The sequence below is a fragment of the Macadamia integrifolia genome, chromosome 2 (assembly GCF_013358625.1).
Source record: "Macadamia integrifolia cultivar HAES 741 chromosome 2, SCU_Mint_v3, whole genome shotgun sequence".
Taxonomy (NCBI): Eukaryota; Viridiplantae; Streptophyta; class Magnoliopsida; order Proteales; family Proteaceae; genus Macadamia; species Macadamia integrifolia.
In genome coordinates, this window is record NC_056558.1 from 24,519,844 (window position 1) to 24,543,923 (window position 24,080).

A 24,080-nucleotide genomic window follows, 5' to 3' on the forward strand; every position below is an offset into this window, starting at 1 on the left:
TTCCCAGATGTGGGAAATTCCTCCAAAGCATACCGTGGATCATACAGTTCTGGGCCTATGTATAGGCAGCCCTATAGGCCATCTGGCTACCCTTCTAGGCCAGTTGGTGGTTCGGGTTCTACTTCCTTTCGCCCGAACACTAGTGTGGCACCTACAGCTTCAAGGCCACCTCGACCTCCATCTGCAACGGGTCAAGTGCAGAGGGGCCCCGCTCCAGTTCCGACGTCTCAGATTCGTTGCTTCAACTGCCATTCCTATGGGCATTATGCGAAAGACTGTCGGGCCCGACCAGCCTTGCCCTCCAGTCAGCCCTCTGCGTATCGACCTCCCTTACCTCGAGGCAGTCAACCGCAGGGAAGGATGTATGCCCTATCAGCCGAGGAAGCTGAGGCTAGTACAGAAGTCGTGGCAGGTACATTTTAAATTAAGAAGTTCATTATGATTAATATTGATGACCTGCTGAAATTATATACATTGTTATATTAGGTATCCTACCCATATCGGGCATACCAGCCTATGTTTTATTTGATTCAGGAGCTACTCATTCATTCGCATCTAAGAGATTTGTAGGGAAGCTTGGGATGTCACCCAGGATCCTAGACCAGGGAATGATTGTTAGTATGCCTACTGGTAAAATTGCACAGTTGAAGGAAGTGTATGGACCGTGCCCGGTGGAGATTAGTGGGAAGAACTTTGATGCGCAACTCATTAAATTCAATATGCAGAATTTTGATGCTATATTGGGTATGGATTGGTTGTCGGCTCATCGAGCTAATGTGATCTGTGCGGAAAGGCTGATTAAGGTAACAGATGACGAAGGGAAAGAGTGGGTGTACCGAGCAGATACCATGAAAAGGGTGAGGAAGGTTCTGGTCTCCGCTCTCCAAGCGGTAAAGTTACTAGAAAGTGGATGTCAGGGTTACATAGCCTCGGTACTCGATGTTGATGCAAGAGTTACACCTCTAGAAGAAGTAAAGGTGGTTAAAGAGTTTCCCGATGTTTTCCCAGATGATCTGATGCATTTACCACCTGACAGAGAGTTGGAGTTTGCCATAGACTTGACTCCTGGAGCAGCTCCAGTATCTAAGGCTCCATATAGGATGGCACCAGCTGAATTGAAGGAGTTGCAGATGCAATTGCAAGAACTATTAGAAAAGGGGTTTATTCGCCCAAGTGTTTCACCTTGGGGTGCCCCGGTGTTGTTTGTCAAGAAGAAGGATGGTAGTTTGCGTATGTGCATAGATTACCGGGAGTTGAATAAGCTAACCATTAAGAACCGGTATCCATTGCCACGCATTGATGATTTATTTGATCAGTTGCAGGGAGCCAGAGTATTTTCAAAGATAGACCTTCGGTCCGGCTATTATCAGCTCAAGATAAAGAGTAGTGATATACCCAAAACAGCATTTAGGACTCGATACGGACATTATGAGTTCCTAGTGTTGTCCTTCGGGTTAACCAATGCGCCGGCAGCATTTATGGATCTAATGAATCGAGTATTCCAGGATGTGCTCGACAAATGGGTAATTGTTTTTATTGACGATATCTTGATCTACTCCAAGACCGAAGAGGAGCACACTCAACACTTGAGAATGGTGTTACAGAGGTTGAGAGATCAACAGTTGTTTGCCAAGTACAGCAAGTGTGAATTCTGGCTTGAACAAGTTGGATTCCTGGGGCACGTAGTGTCTAAAGCCGGAATCGAAGTGGATCCTGCTAAGGTAAAAGCAGTAGTGGAATGGGAAAGTCTCAAGAATGTTACTGAAATTAGAAGCTTCCTGGGTTTGGCTGGATATTACCGGCGTTTCATCGAAAATTTTGCTCGGATCTCAGCACCAATGACCAAGTTGACGAAAAAGGGTGTGAAATTCGACTGGGCAGAGGAATGTGAGAAGAGCTTCCAGGAATTAAAAGCAAAGTTGGTGACTGCCCCGGTGCTGACTATTCCTGAAGGCACAGGTGAGATGACAGTTTATACCGATGCTTCCAAAGTTGGTTTGGGTTGTGTTCTCATGCAACGCGGTAAGGTAATAGCATATGCATCCCGACAACTAAAGGAGTACGAGAAGAATTACCCCACTCATGACTTGGAACTAGCTGCAGTCATTTTTGCCCTTAAGATCTGGCGACACTATTTGTATGGGGAGAAGTGTGAGATATACAGTGATCACAAGAGCCTGAAATACTTCTTCACCCAGAAGGATTTGAATATGAGACAGAGAAGATGGCTTGAACTCATGAAGGATTATGACTGCGATATTCAGTATCATCCCGGCAAGGCTAATGTAGTGGCGGATGCATTGAGTCGGAAGACACAGACTGTGTCGCTTTCATACTTAGCAGTCAGCTCACTACTTGTGCAAGAAGCGAGGCTAATGGATGAAACCCTCTTATACGAAGGGGCAACCCTAGAGCTTGAACCTCAACCAGAAAGCCTTAAATGGTTGACGGTATCTTTATCGGCTCTACAAGTGCAACCGGCAATTAGGCAAGAGGTGATAATGAAGCAACCTTTGGATCCTGAATTGCAGCGGATCAGAGTTAAGGTTCAAGACCAAACAATGAACGACCCAGATTTTACTTTAGCCAGTGATGGGGCATTGATGTTTCGAGACAGATTGTGTGTACCCGATGATTTGGATATACAAGATAAGATAGTGAAAGAAGCACATAGCTCCGAGTACTCACTTCATCCAGGAAGTACCAAAATGTACAAAGACCTCAAACAGAGTTACTGGTGGCCAAGCATGAAAGTCACCATAGCTTTGTATGTGGCGACTTGTCTTACCTGCCAGAAGGTGAAAGCTGAGAGGCATCGACCTTATGGTACCCTTCAGCCACTCCCAGTACCAGAATGGAAGTGGGAAAGGATTACAATGGACTTCGTCACCGGACTACCAGGTACACCTAAGGGAATGGATGCGATATGGGTGATTGTGGATCGGCTTACCAAGACTGCTCATTTCATTCCTATCAAAACCAAGTTCTCCATGGCCAAGCTAGCACAACTTTACATGGACAACATAGTGCGTTTACATGGAGTGCCAGTGAGCATTGTTTCAGATAGGGACCCAAGGTTCACTTCCAGATTCTGGAAAAGCTTACAGCGTGCCTTGGGATCGCAGCTAAATTTGAGTACAGCTTTTCATCCACAGACGGATGGTCAGTCGGAGCGAACCATACAGATATTAGAAGACATGCTCAGGGCATGTGCAATGGAGATGAGTGGCAGCTGGGAAGAATATATACCTCTTATGGAGTTTGCATATAATAATAGTTACCAAGCTACAATTGGGATGGCTCCATATGAGGCGTTATATGGCAGAAAGTGCAGAACTCCTTTGTATTGGGATGAGGTAGGTGAACGTCGAATGTTAGGACCTGAGATGATCCAAATGACTTGTGACAAGGTCGACGTTATTAGAGAACGGACTAAAGCAGCTCAGTCCCGTCAAAAGAGCTATGCGGACACCCGCAGGAAGGAGATTGAATTTCAGCCAGGAGAAAAGGTATTTCTCAAGATCTCTCCTACTAAAGGTTTGCAAAGGTTTCACAGAAAGGGAAAGTTGAGCCCAAGATACATGGGACCATTTGAGATCTTGTCCCGGGTTGGCTCAGTAGCCTACATGCTTGCTCTGCCACCTTCGCTTGGAAATGTTCACAATGTATTCCATGTATCCATGTTGAAGAAGTACGTGCATGATCCATCTCATGTACTACCCGTGGAACCAGGGTACCTAGAAGCTGATATGACCTACACAGAACAGCCAGCTGAAATTTTGGACCGGAAGGTGAAAACCCTTCGCAACCGCTCCATTTCCTATGTAAAGGTGCGATGGGCTGGTCATTCACTTGAAGAAGCATCTTGGGAGGTAGAAGAAGAAATGCGAGCCAAATACCCTTATCTTTTTGATCAACCAGGTACGCAATTTCGAGGACGAAATTTTTCAGAAGGGGGGGTAATGTAATATCCCGCTTCTTAAACCCGGTCTGATTTCACGGTTGAACCGGTTTAACCATGCAGGAACCGAGCCAGAGGATGTTAGAGCGAGTTCCTTATGGGCTATGATGGCACGGGTGACCTTAAACACCGGCTGGCCCGACAAGTCCGAGCCAGTGCCAGAAGAGACGGGAGTGCCCAAACCGTGTACGTGCACCTATCATAAGGCTATGTACGGATAGAACAGGTATTATATCCGTATTTTAAGGTTATATACGTATGTTACATTGTATGCCTGGGGTGAGGTCCGAGCCGAGGTCCGAGCCCGGTCAAAATCCCAAGTTTTGACTCTCGGGTGGGTATGACAGGTGGGTACCCCACCCACCTGAGTGACCCATCCGTCACTATTCACTTAAATAGGAATAGTATTTAAAGCTTTATGGCTTCTTTTCTTTCCATTTATTATCCCCGTACGTTTGGTGAGAAAAGTAAAGAGGAGAGAGAAAAAGAAAGGGAAGAAGAAAGGAAGAAGAAGAAAGGAAGGATTTCAGCGGCGCCGAAGCTCGATCTTGCCATTCCGGTGCCGAGAGAGTAATCTTCAACTTGAGATCTACGATTGGAGGTAAGAAAGGCTGGGTTTTATGAACATTGACCATACCCACGCTTTAAACCCTTGATTCGAGTATGGTTTCTTAAGATCTTGTAAACACACTTTGAAATGATGAATCTAAGGCTTAATAGATGATTTATGTGTTGATCTTGAAGGATTTGAAGAGATATTGACAAGGTAGAAGGAGCATTGTGAGTTGGAAGTGATTTGGAGGGTTTGAAGCCATTCTTGAGCAAAGAAGGTATGATGGTTCCCCTTACTTAAATCTAACTTAGATCTAAGCTAGAACCATCCTATAGGACTTTAAAAGTGTGAGGAATGGGTTGAGAAAAGCCCCATTTGGGTCCCCAAGGAATGGAGGAAGATGAGAAGAAACTGGGATTTTTCCGCCAAAACCGGCGGGTACAACCGGTGGGTCCCTACCCGCCTGAGACACCCATCCGAGAGGACCAGGGGGTCCCTGGCCAAACCGGCGGGTAGGACCGGCGGGGCCTACCGGCGGGTAGGTCCCAAACCGGCGGGTTGGACCGGTGGGTAGACCACCCACCTGAGTGACCCACCCGAGTTGACAGAATTTGATTCTTAGGTCCGATTGAGCCCAAATCGGACGTGGGACCTTCTTTCGACGTTCTAAACACGATTTTGACGTCGGATTTCATTAATTTTGATTCTAAATTGGTGAAGTACTAACCCCGCTCAATTTTGTTAGGTTCACCAAAGCCTTCCCGTTTCGCTCCGGATCTCACCCGTACCGAGCGGGAATCCTTATACACTACAAGTAAGTGGAGAGAGGACGTTTGGCCTTGTTTCAAGGCATTTGTTTGGCATGCATATACCTATATCTAATTTAGTCATGTCATCATGAATATGCTATATAGATTAGTCATTCCACTCATTGATGTGCATATATGCTATGTTTACTTTCAATTGCAAATTAAATGAGATGTTATATGTTGAATGTGGACATCATGTTGCATAATGCATTGATAGATTAGATGCCGTGGTCGGCTTGGAAACGAATGCATTGGTGGCCCGTGGTATGGGACACGGGGGCACTATGCAGTCGTACTGCATATAGGAGCATGCGGTATTAGGATTCTCACCATCCCGTGCTACGACCCTTCCCAACAGGGGTTGAGGTGTTGGGTTGCCATTTGGGGGGAAGCAGGGGTCACGGTTGTCGGACACTGTGGCGGTTAGGCATTACGCCCGGCGAGTCGTGTAGGACAGCCGGCAACCCCGGTGGTATTTCAAGAGGGCCAATCGTACTGCTTTTAAATTGCTGGAGTCAGCACTGTCATTTAAATTATTTACATTTCAGTTGAGAGCCGGTGGACGGCATTGTCTTTATTTTCCGAGTACTCACGGTGGGCCTTCTCCAACAGCCCTATGGGCGTATCGCGGGAGGGAGTTCGCGGCTCGTACCCGGAGTATACACGCACTGTCGTTGTAGTAGCACTAAAACCAAAGACTTAGTAATGTTGATTAGGTGTGTGTGATTTAAAATGACTTGCATGGCATGTAGTGCATATGATGTGTTGTGATGTGTGGACTGTTGTGTGTAGTCCACCTCTCTACTTACTGAGCTAGTGAGCTCATTCCACGTATACACCCCTTTTTAGATGATTTTGCAGGTCATGCATCTGAGGAGCTTGGGGTGGGTCCCGCAGTCGAGTTTCCTGATGAGGACTGGTGGACCCCTGATGAGTTTGAGCACGGCGTAGACTGCGCGTGTGAGAGCTGTGTTGCGGGGCAGCGGTTCTGAGGCCGAGCTGAGCTCCAGCCTTGATACCGATGCCGGGCTGCGTACTCTGATGTTTTTGATAATTTCCTGTATATTATTGATATTCAAACTTTATTCTTTTTGTGTATATATATCATGCCTTTGGGCCCAAATGTATATAATTATGGTATCGCCATTTGGGTATCAGGTATATGGGAATTATTACAGGTAAAACTTAGTCTTCCGCTGATTTGATGAGTTGATTTTAGTGTGTGTATGCTGTGGTGGAATACAGTGTCTGATGATCCTGGCAGGTTTGGGTTAACCGGTGTTAACTCGGTCACCGCTCCGGTTCAGTGCGAACGGGGTGTGACAGTATTTACATTAGCTGGTGGACCTATATCATGGAGGGCGATGCTTCAATCTACAGTTGCATTGACCACTACAGAGGTAGAGTACATGGCGGCAGTTGAGGCTACCTAGGAAGGAGTCTGTTTGACTAAATTGGTTTATGAGTTGGGGTTGGAGCAAGGAGGTACAGTGTTACATTGTGACAGTCAGAGTGTTATACATCTTGCAAAGAATTAGGTGTTTTATACAAGAACAAAGCATATTGATGTAAGATTTCACAAGATCAGGGAGCTTGTGTCAAAAGGCAGTATTCACTTGAGAAAAATTCATACAGATCTCAATCCTACAGATATATTTACCAAGCTAGTTACTGCAGAGAAGTTTAAGTCCTGTTTGGACTTGATTAATATTACTCATTGTTGAAGATGAGGGACGCACCAGAAAGGTCAAGGTTTATACGTCTAATGAGGTACGAGGATGAAGACGTCTACAAGTTATCTTTACAGAAGGCTAGACGGAATTCAAGCTAAGGTGGAGATTGTTAGTGTGCGATGTCTTGTATTCCATCATAGTTTAATCCAGGGAGTCTAATGCAGCGCCTCGACATGTAGGACGACGGTCTAGCTAGCCGGTTAGTGGGCCGTGGGGGTTTCAAGGGGGCAGGAGGCCCTTGCATAGCAAGGGGTGTAGGGGGCGCAACCCCCAGCTTGAATTTTTTATTTGAGGGCAGTTGTGTACTTTCTGGATTAGGGTTTTTCACTATATATTTGTAGCTAGGGTTTCTTTCTCTGTAATGCAAGCAATACTGAGAGGTGTGAGGGATGAGCATTGTAACTCTATTATCCACTGATAGTGAAGCAGGATCTCATCTCACCGGGGACTTAGGCAATCTTGCCGAACCTCGTAAATCTGTGTGCATTGTTTGTTCTTGTTTTTCATTATCTTCTGCATCGATTTAGGGTTGCGTTTCTACAGACTCGTCTCTCCATGAGATATTCTTAAGGGAGTATCATTCCTCTCATGTAGGGGGCATACGGGTTTCCATAAAACCTACAACCGGCTGACTGCTAATTTCTATTGGCGGGGTATGCGGCACAAGTCAAGAAGTATGTCGCTTAGTGCCAGGTATGCCAATAGATCAAACCAATAAAGACTTCACCTTTCGGTTTACTTTAGCCTCTCCCAGTTTTAGACCAGATATGGGATGATATATGGGATAATATTGTTATAGATATCATAAATGGGCTATCATATTCTGCTAGAAAAACTGCAATTATGGTTGTTGTTGATAGGCTAACCAAGTCTGCTCATTTTGTGCTCCACTTGGAAACTTTACCAGCATTAAGGTGGTTGAAATTTTTGTGTCTGAAATAACAAAGCTTCATGGAATTCCTTGCACCATTGTGATTGATAGGGATCCCCTTCTTTTTAGTTCTTTTTGGAAAGAATTGTTCAAGTTGCAGGGCACCACACTTGCTATGAGTAGTGCCCACCCACTGCAACCCCCCTCTAGTGCCTCTTTTTTTTAGTCTATCTTGTAGGTAATAGAGAAGATGGGTAAAAAAAAAAAAAAAAAAAGAAGGGGAAGGGTGGGGTTCGCAGGGGAGTTGGGCAGGTGTAGTGATGTCATGTGGAGGGATTGTAGGAGAAGGAAGAAGAAGAAGAAATGAGGTTGGGTGTCATGTGGGCCGCACTGAGGCAGGGGAGGGTCTGGTGCGATGGGTTGTAGGAAGAAGAAGAAGCTTTTCTTTCTCTTCTTCTTCTTTTCCGCATCTCTAAAACTGATTCTTCCTCTATTTTCCGGTATTTCCTCCTCATTGATACCCTGTTTCTAAACATTGGTGCTTTATTGTCCTTTTGCCATCGTAGAGGGAATTCATTTTTGGCAAATCAAGTTCTGCATTAAGATTCTACAAGAATCATCGGCAACACAGGGCAAATGCTTGGAATTCCTTCAATCTGCATTCTCTGATCAGAAAAAGGCTATGACAGAGCTGGTTCTCCACCTCACGACCATGGATGGGAAATTAGAGCAAGCTCCCAGTTCATTCAGGGGCCCTCTTCTGCCCACACCTTCTCTCCCTTCAAATTTATTGGAAAATTAAGGAACTCCACGAATTCTGGTAAAACGTCGCTCCGTGACTAAGATGCAGCTTTGCCGTGACAAGGGTTTGTGTTATAATTGTTACGAGAAATTCGCACTAGGCCATCGGTGCAAATCTAGCCAGTTATTTTTTTATGGAACGTGTAGACTTAGTGATTCGCAAGGAGGGGCTGAATGAGGCTTTCATGATAACTTGTTTCGTGGGTGGGCTCAAAGACAAGATTAAGGTTGGAGTTCATGTTCAAAGCTCTGACATTATCATACTGAATGGCTTGTCCTTAACAACTGTCTAGAGAAGTTGGTGAGCGTTGGTGCACAAAAAGTTCATGTTCACAAGAGGTTTGGCTGTTATTTACTTCCCCTCATTATATTAAAAAAATAATAATTAAAAAAAAAAAAAGCAAACTCAGCCTGATTGGAAGATGAGAAATTATCATAATGTTAGTCACGATTAGAAGACAACAAAGCCAACTCCACAATAATCACAAGCACATGCACGATTAAAAATGAAGAAGATGATGCTTGCAAAGGTGGCAAGACTCAAGATGTAATGAACATATCCACCTTGAGCACAAGGTTGCTTCAATGGGAGGGGAATAATATGTACCTTAGGAAACCTGATTAGGTTCGCGTACGAGATAATTCTCCTACGTGCCTTGGTCCCGCCATTTAGAATCCACTCAGGTTTCATATCTTAGTGCCATACATCACTTAATTAGTAGTCATCACCTTAATTAGTTAGAAGTGTGTTTTATCCAAGAAGGCATTAGCAGGTTTTTCCCTTGAAGGCAGCTGATTTGGTCCAAAATTTTACACCCTTAAGTAATTTCTTTTTATTTATTTATTTATATTTATTTTAACATATAGAACTTTCTAGTTATTATTATTATTATTATTATTATTATTATTATTATTATTATTATTATTATTATTATTATTATAGGTCTTACTATATCCTATCCTAGGGTAGGGTAGGGTAGGGTAGGGTAGGGGAGGGGAGAGGGGTGGGAGAGATGGGAACCATGAACTCGAGGTATGACCTTTAATGCTCCACACATTACTAAGTGTGCTAGCCACTTGTTCAGAATTATATGATTAGCTAACAACTTGTAATTGAGAAATGAAGTTTCAAATCCTTTAGAAATGTGACAAATATTCTAGGATGAAAACACCTTCCTCTTTGAGCTGTAGAAGAGACCTATCCTCGGTAAGAACCCAAGAAAATTGAAAATCCAAGCACCATGCAAACATCAGTGTCACCTCCCCTAGTCCCCTGGAATTGTTATATAAAAAATAACTATGCTAGCTGCCCTACTTAAGAAATCACGGCCCCAATATTGAAAAACTATTATCTAGAGTCCAATTAAAGATAACCAAATTATCTTAAATGAACCCTGACCTTGAATTCATTAAGCCAACGGAGTATAGTGTGGTTCTTGTGATATAAGACCTTATCTGCATAATGGGTTTATTTTTTAATTAACCAAGGTGTTAGGCTAGTTTATACGCACTTTGATTAATCCTCAGGGAGATTAGCACAACAATTTATCGCCATGGACTCCACTTAAATCGTAAATGCACAGATGGAGAATCGAATATGGGACCGTGCGTCTATCCACAAATCCCCAATTCGCCCTAACCATTTGAGTTTATTAATTGCCATGTTTCTCTTATTTTTAGGATTATGATCAAGCATTGAGCAGATTTTTTCTCAAAGCAACTTGGATGAGTAAAGTTTCAATATGATCATTTGATTACATTGGACAAAATATCGTTATCTGATTGTGTGGTCCCTGCATCAGTATAGTGCCAATGGACGTACCTAAGCATCCAAAGGGAGGAGGGGGATATGATCATTTTACGCCTTTTATGTCTAAATGCAAGGATGTATGACCGAGTAGCATTCTCTCTCCCATAATATTTAAGTCTCATATAAACTTTCTTTTTCGAAAGAAACTTTGTTGGATTAAGCATCTAAATAATAATTAAAAAAATATTAAATAAATTAATCACTTAATTAGGCTGATTTTAAAAAATTTATCTTTAAAAAAAAATAATAAAACTATTTTAATAAGCAGATGGAGAGGGAATCAAGCCAAGCTCTCAGGAATTGAGAATTAGATCGGTGGTTCTCGATTTGATTTTCGATTCCTGACCATTCAAAATGGCCAATTCATTGATCAAAACCTTTGAATCGTTAAATTTCAGATATGAGGGCCTATTCTAAGTATTTTGGAATGGATTCTAATAGATCTCAATTTTAATTGAAATCAACGATTCCATTCGCTATCTTGCATTTAATATCCTTGAGTCCAGCTCTCCACCTAAATTCATGGAGTTTGATTTCTTTGAAAAATGAATGAATTTGTTGCTTTAATCTATTAATTTTATATTTTCAAATTGTTTGGTGGGGCCTACCTCTCTTCATTTAGGTCTATTTATAGTTGCTATTTTCTTAATACAATATATTTATCTATTAAAAAAAATGTACCAAAAAAAAAAAGCTGAGTTTTTAATCATAACCTAAAAGTCTCTGGTTCCCCTATTTAGACTCTCGACTCTATAAAAATGAGCGTACTCAATACACGAGGTTCCCGCATGTGCAAGGTCTGGATGGGCGAGAACTCCTGAACTCTAACAATCAAAATTAAACATAAATATTCATTTTTCATTTGGGTAGAATTCAAGTTCCAGGGTTCAATGGTTCTATCCAATTATGAGATTACAATGTTGGGTTGACATTGTAATTGCAAAATTGGGATATGAACTGAAGAATGGCCTGTTGAGGATTGCCTAGAATCATGAAATTGGCCTTGAGCTGAATCTTAAGTGTTGAACAATAAGGCTATCCAGGGAATTAGGAACAACACCCACCTAATTAGCCACCTCTCTTCTAACCTCAAAAAAGGTAGAAACCCAAGTTTGGGAATGTGATCTCAACTTATCACTCCACTGTCTCAAATTTTTTTTTCTTCTTCTTTGCACACGTGGTAGATAATAGCATAGAAGGCCAATTTACGAATCATATCGCACTAATTGCCTTAATTTGAAGTATGTCTTAATCCAATTACATTCTCAAGGTCTTGACTGTATATGAATGACTATTGGATAAGGCACGGTTCTTCTCACATAGAGATTCAAGGTAATGTGCTGAGAAGGTTTTCCACATTTAGCCCTGCCAGGTTAAAGGATCTCTTTCTATTTGGACTATTCTTAAACTGTATACTAACACATATATATATATATATATATATAGAGAGAGAGAGAGAGAGAGAGAGAGAGAGAGAGAGAGAGAGAGTAAAGTATCACATCTAACCCTGATCTAGGTATGTAGTTTGGAAAACTAGTAAACCACATGAAAAAGGAGAACTATATAGATAGGGGCCGAATTTATTCATAACCTTGCCAAGTGGCCATGTACTGTTACAAGGAAAATATTCTGTTTTGAGGCCCTAAATTAGCTGGCAAAACGTTCCGACAATCTGGGAGTTCAGAAGTCAAAACCACCTATTTAAATCACGGAGAGTCCATTGCAACTAATTTTGGGCATCAGTTAGACGGAAAATAATCCTCTGTTTTTCTCATCCCTGTTTTTCCTTGTTTTGCTATCTACAGAACACGACACGTGGACAATTTTAAGACCAACGCACCGGATGTAATAATTCTCACCCAATCTTGACCGTTGGATCCTCTATTGTCCACGTGTCGTGTTCTGCAGGTAGCAAAACAAGGAAAAACAGGGATTAAAAAAATAGAAGATTTTGATCCCAGTTTGACACCCACGAAAAGTATTTTCGTTTTGGTTCTAGGGATTGGCTGACGGAATCTTCCAAATTTAGAGCACTTAGGATGATGTGCCCCATGCCGTAGGAGTTAAGGAACAACAGGAAGTACCCTCGTTGGAGAAGAAATATTTTAATATTATTCATAAAAAATTAATTACTACTATGATGTGTAGTACTGTAATATAATATTTTATGATATTTAAGGAAATCAGCATTATAACGGTATAAAATACAATTTTCTATATTTAAAAACTCTTGATATAACAACAACAATAGCAATCGTAATCTTATCCCAATTAAATGGGGTTGGCTATATAAATTCGATATAAAAAAATAATAAAAATAATAAAAAGACGTAACACAAGAGAGTTAAAACAAAGGGAGAAATGATGTAAGAGAAGAAAATAAAGTAGTAGTCACAGACGCATAATCGAAACATCTCCTACAAGGGGTCGGCTACAATGGTCATTGTCCTCTACAAAACTCTATCCGTGGTCACACTCCAATCGAGCCCTACCCTTATGCATAATATTTTCTTAGTACTTCTTCAATAGTCATTTTAGGCCTTCCCCTATTTCTTCTAGCTCCTAATAACTAAATCAAGTCACTCTTCTTTATTGGGGCATCCATAGATCTCCATTGCATATGGTCATACCATCTCAATTGGCTCTCGCGGAGCATGTCCCTGATTGGTGTAACCCCCAACTGGTTTCTAATACCCTCATTCCTTACTCTATCTCTCTTGGTCTTGCCACACAATCCTCTCAACATCCTCATCTCCTCTACACTTAGTTTATTCAGATCACTCTTCTTGGTTGCCTAACACTCCGCTCCATATGTCATAGTTGGACGTGTAATTATCCTATAGAAATTTTCCTTAAATTTAATAGGCATTCTTTTGTCATATAGTACTCCCGATGCACCTCTCCATTTCATTCATCCCACTTTAATTCTGTGGGTAATATTATCCTCTATATCACCCTATTTTTTAATGATGGACCCCAAGTATTAAAACAATCACTCTGAGGTAGCTCCCATTCCCCAAGTCTCACCACTCCCTCCCCTTCCCTCTCATAGTTTGACTAAGAGTCATCTTATATACTCTGTCTTCATTTTGCTTATCATAAAACATTTTGATTCTAAATTTGATCTCCATAGCTCTAGTTTAGTATTATTCCCTTTTATTATTTCATCTATCAAAATAATATCATTAGCTAATAGCATACAACACGGAACTGGATCTTGAATGTGTTTGGTTAAATTATCCATAATGAGTGCAAACAAATAAGAACTAAGAGTTGATCCTTAGTATAACCCAATTATAATTGTGAATTCATTACTTTGACTCTCAGTCATTTTTATACTCGTCACTACTCCCTCACACATGTCCTTAATTATATTCACATAGTTATTTATACTCCTTCTTTTCTCTAGGGCATTCCAAATGAGCTCTCTTAGTATTATATCATAGGCTTTCTTTAGGTCAGTGATGACCATATGGAAGTCCTTTATGTGAGCTTGAAATACTTCAATAATTTTCCTTAGGAGGTAAATAGCTTCAGTCGTGGCTCTCCCTAGCATAAAATTAAATTGGTTCTCTGTTACATTGGTTTCCTTTCTTAAGTGGACTTTAATATCCTTTACCCACCTAAGTTTTATGGTATGATTCATTAGTTTTATGCGTCTATAATTATTGCAATTTTAGCTATCACTTTTGTTCTTATAAATCAGAACTACAATGATTTGCCTCCAATCATTAGATATAGTCTTTGTACTTGAAATCTTGTTGAACAACCTGTTACCCAAGACACCCAATGTCCTCTTAGGCTCTTCCAAATTTCAATTGGGACCCTATCTAGTCCGGAGTTCTACCTACTTTCATCCTTCTTAGGGTCTTTTTAACTTGGTTTTTGTGAACCTACAATAATTGCTCATGAGGGGTGTTGGATTGATATCTAATCCCCTCTACTTCTGGGTCCTTCTTATTAGTCACGGTATCTCCATTTAATAAGTTACAAAAATAATCACCCAATCTCTATATGATTTCTTCACTTTGTACTTATACTCTACCATAATGACATAAAAAGGTATTTTTTGAAAAAACTGATAAGAGATATTTTATTAAATATTTAACTAATTCAATTAGTTAAATAAATAAATAGAGGAGGAGAGAGAAAATTACCTCTTAGCCCCAAAAAGGGTTGCAAATCACTGATCAGTTCTGTACAGTTTTTACACTCTTCGAATCCTCAGCAAAGTTCCGAGCCCAAGAGCACTTTCATCTTTTTCCCACTTTTTCGGCGTAATTTTCATTTTTCTTCCTCTTTTTTTCTTTATATAAAATTTTCAGAATCTAAATTCCTTTTTTTTTTTCTTTCTGAAACTCCCTTCTTTTCATTCACCCGATTTACAACCTAAATCTAGCCAGACATGCATCCTTTTCCAAATATCAAGTACTGAATCTAACTTCTGTGGATCATGATATCCTATATTTAATATTTTTCCTGATTCTTTTTTATCTGCAAAAACTACTGGTTCTTCTATTGGCAATTTCTTCCCTCTAGGTTTATAGAATTTAAAATCATCCTTTGGTTGTTCTAATTCTGTTGGTTCTAATTTCCATCTTGGTCTATTTCCCCAAGCCATATTTGGGTTATTAGGTCCATATGGTCTTGTATTATCATAAGTGACATCATTCATTGCTTCAATATTTTGTAATTCTTCTATATCAGATTCTAGACTTTCATTTATGTCTTCAGTTATTTCTTCAAGCTTTTATTTTATTTTATTTATTTTTATATATTTTACTAAAAATTGCTGATCTGAGACAAAAAAAAAAAAAAATTATAATTGCTAAGCATGAGATTCAATTAATATTTAAAAATTTCACAGATAATTTGGAAAAATTTTGGTTTGGCTAAAAGTACAGTGCAAACTGCAATTCAGAATCAATTTGAATAATTAAAATCACTTCTTCCATTTTTTTTAAAAGAAAAGAGACATTGGGAGGACGTGGGGGGAGTATCTAGTTAAAAATATGAGCATGGAAACCGTGGAGACGTAATAAATCAGCATGATCAGCATTCTTCTCTGTCTATGATCCTATTTTATAACCTTTTATTACTCTTCATGTGTCCCTTTCTTTTGTTTATATCCACTTTCATTAATTTTTTCTATTTAGATTGTAATTTAACCTAGTTGTTTATGTGTGCTTCTAGCTTTTAATAACTTGAAAAGTTTATGGGGTTGGATTTGAGCACTTACAAGCATGACTTTTTTCCTTAGTCAATGTTAACCAAAGTCAACTAATTGAGAAGTTTGGATCACATTTTTCTGATGGTTAGTCAAACACTTCAAGTTCAAGCAATGGCCTCATGGCCACTAGGGAAGGAGGAAACTTTTAGCCAATTGGAGCACATCATCTATTGAATCACATGCCTGGGAGAATTACTTTCAGAAATTAATATTTTGAGAAAAATAACACTATCTGCTCGCATTCCCCAAGTTAAGACACATGAAAAAGTGGAGGCGAGGGCAGCGGCATCTTTTCACAATCCGCCTCCAATATTTTACATGCTTTTGGGTGCGGGTTGGATTGTGTTCCTTCTCCCCTAATATTTTTCATGGTTTTCTAGGAATTGGTCTGTGGTAGTGGTAGTGGTAGTGGTTTGTTTTCTTGAACATGGTTTTACCTCGAGTACAATTTATTGGGTACCTTATGAATAAAAACATTCTTGAGTTGGAAAAAAAAAAAAAATTGCCTTCTCTTTAGAATATATTTGAACCAGGAGCTTCTATAAGTTGCAACCCATATGTGTAGGCCAATTCAAAAGGTCAGATCAATATAGCCATTATATGAGTTGAAAGACAACCTACCCTATTGATACACATAAAAGATGATAAAAGATAGCCAAAACTGTCTAACCTAACAGATTATTTGAGCCCCATGAGCATTACAATCCAATCAGATATCCAAAAGAATAATTTTTATTTTTCTATTCCTCCTATTTATGAGGGTTTGAGATCCAAAGGATCCCATATGAAATGTGAGTCTTGAGTTGTGGGGGATCGACCTGCCTCACATATTCAATGAAGTTAAAAAATCCAAAAAAAAAAAAAAAAAAAAAGCTATAGTTTACGTTTGGATTGAGAAAATGAGTGGTTGTTGTCCTATTCTTTATTTATTTTTTGCTAACGACGGGTATCCAGGTCTTTGGCCTGACTAGTCCCGCGGGTCCATACTGACCCCACAACCGCATGGACTAGATCACTCCGGGGTTGAATGAAAACCATTCAACTTTCACTGAAAGCAGTGAAGTGCATTAAATATCCCTGTGTGAGTGACCCAAGGTGTGTCTAGTGGGAGTCGAACTCAAGACACCCGAGTTTACGGCTCGTACCAAGTTTGTTGCTCACCAACTGCACTACCCCCTTGGGTTCTATTCTAAATTGATAGTGAAGCAGATTTCAAATCACAATTGACATGAACGATATTATCGAATCACATAAAATATTTTTGTGTTACATGATTGCTTGCTTACGATTACCGTTCTTTTTTCTGCATAGTTTTAAGTTCTCATTTTTTACAAAAACTAAATGAAAAAGCAAGCATTGTCTGAAATTATTTGTGCAGAAACTAAAACTGATCAACCATATGAAAGGAATTCTCAATTAGAGAGATCAAAGGCAAGGAACTGAAATTCCTGGTGACATCACTATCATGAAAGATATTAAAAGTACATATGGGTTTCACGTCTTTTTAGAATTACTTGTTGCATTATGGATAGAAAACTAGGCCTTTTCTGAAGTCATTCAAAAGCCCATTTTTAAATATTAGACAGTTACACCTAGTTGCACACAATCTCCCCTATAAATGGATCTAACCCATTATTCCAACTCTTCAAATCACAAACCCTTTTGAGAACCATGGCTTCAATGTTCTTCTCTTCTCTCTACCCCAATGCTCTCCTTCTTCTTCTCCTCCTCCTCTTCTTCTCCATATCTTATGCATCAACAACCAATTCAAAAACTGTTGATGTGAACACAGTCTGCAACTCCACCCTATATGCTAACTATTGTAAATCAGTTCTTCCATCTAATGGATCATTAACTCTACACGAGTATACTCGAATTTCAGTAAAGAAGTCCCTATCTGCAGCAAAGCAGTTCTTAGAGTTGGTGGAGTCCTATCTTAAAAACCAGTCTTCCATAACAACCATTGCAGCCCTTGAAGATTGTCAGATAGTAGCAGATCTGAATGTGGATTTCCTCTCAGAATCCTATTTGATCATTAACGCGACCGATAATCTGAGCTCGCTGTTGATTGTCGACGTGCAGACCAAGCTTAGCACCACAATTACAGACCAGGATACTTGCTTAGTGAGCCTTAATGAGACTGCATCAGCAGAGAGTGTTAAGAATGCTCTTTACCCTTCTCTCACCAATGGAACCATGCTCTACAGTGTTTCTCTTTCATTATTTACTGATGCTTGGGTCACTAATACTACAGTTACGACAGTAATCAGTAGAAGGAAGCTACTTCAGGTAGTGTTGGACCAGGTCCATGTGAATGAAACTGTGGTTGTGAACCAGGATGGAAGTGGCAATTTCACCACCATCAGTGATGCCATTGCTGCTGCTCCAAACAATACAAATTCCCAAGATGGTTACTTCAAGATTCATGTAGTTAAAGGGGTCTATGAGGAGTATATCTCCATTGCTAAAACCAAGAAGAATATTATGATTGTAGGTGATGGTATAAATCAAACAGTGATCACAGGCAACCGAAGCGTGGCTGGTGGATCCACTACCTTCAATTCTGCAACCTTCGGTTAGTAGGCTACAACTCTTGATCACTTGATGGCTTTATTCTATTACAACAAAAAAAAAAAAAGAAGAAGTTTATTTTAGTTATAAACGGGGTCCTTTCACCTGTCTTGACCTCTCCACAAAGGATCCCACCATTCGAGTTAGGATCCCCTCCCCACAGGGTGTGGGTGGGGGAGGGATGGGGGAGGGAGGGATCTCATGTAAAGGATTAAGATAGAGGTCAGCATATATATCGTTGTAGAAACAAACGTTTTTTCTTTATCTACAATGGCATGCTGACCTGTATCTCTATCCTTTACATTTAACACTTTCCATGGGGTGTGGGACCTACCTCTGATATGCGGGACCTACAACTCATGGAGGGTGGATATCTCTCCCCCACCCACACTATGTGGGGGAGCTGATCCGGACTTTCACCATTCATGGTGTATCAGATCATGAGTCAATGGTGCACTAATTGCTTTGACTTGTGGTCTGGATACCATTCCTGTAGTGGGATCCCTTGTGGGGAGTTTAAGTATTCTTCTCCCCATGTGGGGAGCTGATCTGGAGTCAAAGTTGCTATGGGATCTTGTTACCTTATACCTTAGAGATGGTGTTGGCTATCTCTAGCTATCATTCATTAATTTTAAGTGAGATTGGCTTAATTTGCAGCTGTGCTTGGACAAGGGTTTGTTGGAGTTAATTTTACTGTCCGCAACACAGCGGGGGCAATCAGTGGTCAGGCCGTGGCAGTCCGAAATGGTGCAGACTTATCGACATTCTATCTTTGTAGCTTTGAAGGGTACCAAGATACCTTGTATGAGCATTCCCTGAGGCAGTTCTACAGGGAGTGTGATATATATGGGACTATAGATTTTATATTTGGCAATGCTGCTGTGGTCTTCCAAAGTTGTAACATATATGCAAGGTTGCCTCGACAAGGACAATCTAATATAGTGACTGCACAAGGTAGATCAGACCCAAACCAAAGCACTGGAACTTCAATTCAGGACTGTAATATTAGGGCATCTGCTGAGTTGCTTCTCAGCAGTTACACTGTATTGACATACCTAGGGAGGCCATGGAAGGCTTATTCTAGGGTTGTTGTTATGCAGTCCTACTTGGGTAGCTTGATTGACCCTGCTGGTTGGTTGGCATGGGGTAGTGATAATTCCACACTAAGTACACTTTATTATGCAGAATTCAGCAACACAGGACCTGGATCACCAACTGCAAACAGGGTTAACTGGCCTGGTTACCATGTGATTAATGCTACAGATGCAGTTAAGTATACTGTCTCCAACTTTATAGCAGGAGATTCCTGGTTACCTGCTACAGGAGTGCCTTACAAAGGTGGCTTGTTTTTTGATTAAGAATTTGGATAGTTTAAATAGTTTTCATTTGTCTTAGTAGCTTGTTTCCTCATTGAATAAAAATGTAATAGAGAGCACTAGGTATTGTATTGTCTGGGACTAAGGATAAGAAGAAGAATAAAACTATGAAGTTGAATCTTCCTTTTTTCCCTAGTGTATGTCTTAACTTATGGAATAATAATTTCATAAGTGCGTTTTTTTTTCACCAATCTACTGGATCATGGACTCATTTTTGTGGTTAGAAGTTGGCACTTCAACACTAGCAGCTTATGTAGTGGTTGGTTAACTAAAGCTCGCATTGCTTCGCTTCCCTCCCCCATTGTGGCGGTCGGTGTACATGTAGCTTCGTAATGGAGAGGCTACAGGGCGACAGACTTGGTAAAAAGGCAAGTGAAAGAAGGGCTCTGCCTACGAATGCCCAACCTTCCTTTTGCTCTTCCTTCGATTTGGATCTATGAGCACACCACCTAGGTTGTCTGTGTTTTGCAATCACTACTGTTCTTTCTTATTCTTTGTAGAAATTGAAACCTATCCACAATCCTGAGAACATAATAAACGAAAAAGAAGAAGAAGAAACAATCACATACAACCACAGTACAAAAATTTACATTGTTTGGCAATATGCCTACGTTCATGGGACAAATGGAGAAAGAGTTACAAGATCTCTTCTTCGTGCCTCTGTGTTTATAAAGACTTCCTAGTAACCCTAATTAGCCCCATCACCAAAATTTATAGGGAGATAAAGGAATACAACTTTCCATGTAATTCAGGCCTTTAGTGGCATTTCAAAGGCAGCCCAAAAACCCAGTCTACAAATCACAAAATACCAATTCCTCAACAATCTCTATCTTGACTTGAAATGCCATCAAAGGCCTGAAGATAGTCTGTAGCATCTTTGACGTTGTACCTCTAGAAATATATGCAATGGCACCCTGCTAGGCTGCTACATCACAAAAAATGTCCCAAATACCGCACTTGCAGAGGTCTATGGTTGAGGTTTCTGAGAACCACAACTAAAGAGGGTCTATAGATGCTGTCTAAAAAAACCGCAGTCAAATGTGTAGCAGGGGTGCAAATTTAGCCACGGTTCTATAAACCCGCTGCAATACACATATAATGGCGGTTTTTTTAACCACAGATAAATATCCATAGTTACCTATATGGTTGTGGTTATACAGAACCGCAGCGAAGGATCGTTTTATTATTATTTTTTCATTAAAAAAAAATACGACTGTCTCCCATACTTTTTTTCATTTTTTCACAAGAGGATCATATGAAAAAAAAAAAAAAAAAATTTTGCTTAATACAAAAAGAGGCTAAGGTCCCACCCCCACCTTCAGTATGGCCATCAACAAAAGGTAGACCCGCCACACAGACACTTACACAAATCACATCCTATAGTCACTTGCAAAGACAAATTCTAGGCCTACTTTGGATATCAACTCGAGCTTGTTTATCACAATAGAAGATAGCACTGGTAAATTGGAGGACACCCTATTTTTAGCAAACCCTTTCATAAAGAAATCAGCAATTGAGTTAGCCTCGCGATAATAATGAGTAATCTTCCATTGAATTCCAGATAAGTATGGTAGAAGATAGAACCAATCTTGCATCACACACCACACTACTAAAATGTTCATTACTAGATTTTGTAGGTTCCTCATAATTTTCTAATCGACCAATGAGGGTCTTCGAAATGAAAATTTTTCACCTGGAACTCCGATTGATATGATACCGGTGTCATCAGACACCTCTTTCAAAATTAAGTTGTTTAGACCTAAGATTCTCAAAATTTTATGCTCACAATTTTATAATGCTACCATTGTTGGACAATGAATGCCCTCAAAATAGAATCTTTTCACCTAGAACTCCGATTGATTTTATATCAGTGTCATCGGATCCCTCTTTCAAAATTAAGTGGTTAAGACCTAAGATTTTCAATTTTCCATGGTCTTGAGCCCTTATTTGAGAGACATTACTTTAGAGAATGGGTTTAGGGCTTTGTTTCTAGAGTATGAGTTGATTCTAGTAGATTCTGATTGCTCACCATTTTTTAAATTCATTGTGTGAAAAAAAAAAAAAAAAAACCCTAAAATTATGTTCTAAATTTTCATTTTAATATATATATATATCATACTATTATATAAAAGCACGAAGTGGCAAATCTTTCACTTGACTTCTTTATCCCTGTATTTTATCCCTCTCTCTCTTTTATATATATATATATATATTTGTATAAATTATTGGTACCCTTATATATATATATATATATAGTGGAGTATAGAGAGAATTCGGTCAGTAGTTGGGTTTGACTCGGACTTAGAATTTGAGTTAAAAGAGGACTCTCACTTGCGCGTTTAGCTGCTGAGTTACCCAAAGAAAGAGTCATGCCCAAGAGTTTCATATTACTTTGGAGTCCATCATGTGTGGATTTATTCTAGCTAATTCAGAACTCTATTAGCAACTCACTAGAACTTGTATGCTATATATGAAAATTAGCAGAACCGTGAGAGGCCTAACATATCCTTTCTTCTCTCTTCCACGTTCTATTCTTTTCTTCTTCCTTGTTGGTTGAGGTACTGTACTGATTATTGTTTCTGTTGAAGCCTGCGGCAGTGGTCTATTGTTTGTTGCTAATTTCCCTTTTCTGTTACATATCTTGATCATTCATTAGACTGCAAACACCTCCCATCAATTCACTCCTGTGGGGTAGATATTACAGCCCTGCCTCCTTTACTTACTATTTCTATCCTAACTGGACTCTATAAATTGTTTCTATTCTTTAGCTTATCACTTTCTAAAACTGATTAGTTTCTATTTTCATTGGTTTCCAGGATTCTTAGCATTATTGCTATAAGGATTTATTTAATTTTGCTACCTAAGAATCAAATTCAATTCCTTCACACCCCCACCAAACCCATGAAATGTCCATCACATGCCATCGATTCTTTAACGGTTCTGGGAAGTTAAAGCCTTTAAAAAACATTTCTAAGTACACAAATTAACTTCTCAAGCGTGCAAATAAATGATTATATATTCCTAAGCATACAAATAATCAAACATCAATTGTTATGCATATAAACACTCAAATATATGATAATCTCATTAGTATTTATTAATACAAATTAACAACATAATTGATAATTCTTATTTTTTCCCATAAAATTACAATAAACCTTGTATAAATCATAACTAATTTGAATTAAATGACTTTAAATAAGTAATTTATGCATATTAAACTGGTGTCAATAAGGAACTACAGTCTAGAACCAAAACCATCTTCTGTCCCTTAATCAAGGCCTTGCTCTTGATCATGGCTTCATTACCCTTGAAATCTTCTTCTAAAACGGATATCACTGAAGTCAAATGCCACACAATGCTCATATAAACAACTACCCAAATGAAGACTAGGAGGAGAGAAACGATCAGTAGTGCTTGCTCTCTATGTTGATGGCCATGCCGAAAGTGGAGACCGCAAGTTGGCCTAGCGGTTTCAACCTTGTCCTTTTAGATTATCTATGATGTGTTTTTTCCTTTATTTTAATAAAATTATCCTTCTAACAAAAAAAAAAAATGTTGTTTACTCATTATCCTTAAACAATCATTATCTTTTGTTCAAATTTGGATCTTAGATTTAAGATGCTTTTAAAATTTAAAGTTAAGCTACAAATTAAAAAAACTTAAATGCTTAAGTAGATATTAAATTTTAATTTAATTCCAAAATTTCTCTAATCCACACAAACATACACACTAATTACCAATGTTACACCAAACTTGCATTTTCATGTGCGTTTTAACTAGACGATACTATGAAAGTTTTTTCCTAAATTAGGTAGTACCTATGGCAGAAACTATTGACAAAAAATTACTGAGTAGGATCTACTGATCAACCTTTGGAAGCCAAGGTGGTCATAAATATTTCTAGGGGGGAAAGATTACATGCCAATGGAAAACATTTGAAAGATTTACGAATAAGAGTTTATCCACAAAAACATGCTCTAAGAAAAATATTTAGCTACACATACATTTGCACGTGTGTATTTACTAGTATATATATTACAAATTTATTTTGTAAAATAATGAATTATGTGCAATATTTTGACCACAAAATATCTACTTTTCATGTGTCCTAATAATGAATAATTATTTGTATTTTTAATATAGGTTTTTGTTATTATTCTTCAAGAGAAAATGAGATGCCAGAAATGAAGATTGTAAAAATGGAGAGCAAGGGAGATGTTAGAGAAGAAGAATGTAAAAGTGGAGAGAAAGGGAATTGGTAGATATGAAGAATGTGAAAAATGGAGAGCAAAGGAGACGATGGATATGAAGAATGTAGAAATTGAGAATAAAGGAGATATAGAAGATTGTGTCGGAGTTGAA

The 24,080-nt window shown here is 39.3% G+C and overlaps 1 protein-coding gene across 1 annotated transcript; it reads left to right on the forward strand.

Annotated features, from left to right (window-relative positions):
* The first annotated feature begins 17,435 nt into the window (after positions 1-17,435).
* Positions 17,436-19,831, forward strand: LOC122087389 (probable pectinesterase/pectinesterase inhibitor 20). The gene is made up of 2 exons (XM_042656504.1): positions 17,436-18,343; positions 18,997-19,831. The coding sequence occupies exons 1-2, from the start codon at positions 17,440-17,442 to the stop codon at positions 19,695-19,697; spliced, it is 1,605 nt and encodes a 534-aa protein (XP_042512438.1). The 5' UTR covers positions 17,436-17,439; the 3' UTR covers positions 19,698-19,831.
* The last annotated feature ends 4,249 nt before the right edge of the window (positions 19,832-24,080 follow it).

What these genes read in the sequence shown, in the direction of transcription:
- LOC122087389 (XM_042656504.1), top strand. Translation starts at nt 17,440, where the DNA reads ATGGCTTCAATGTTCTTCTCTTCTCTCTACCCCAATGCTCTCCTTCTT. An exon ending in CTTCAATTCTGCAACCTTCG is followed by an intron (nt 18,344 to 18,996) that starts GTTAGTAGGCTA and finishes CTTAATTTGCAG; the next exon opens with CTGTGCTTGGACAAGGGTTT.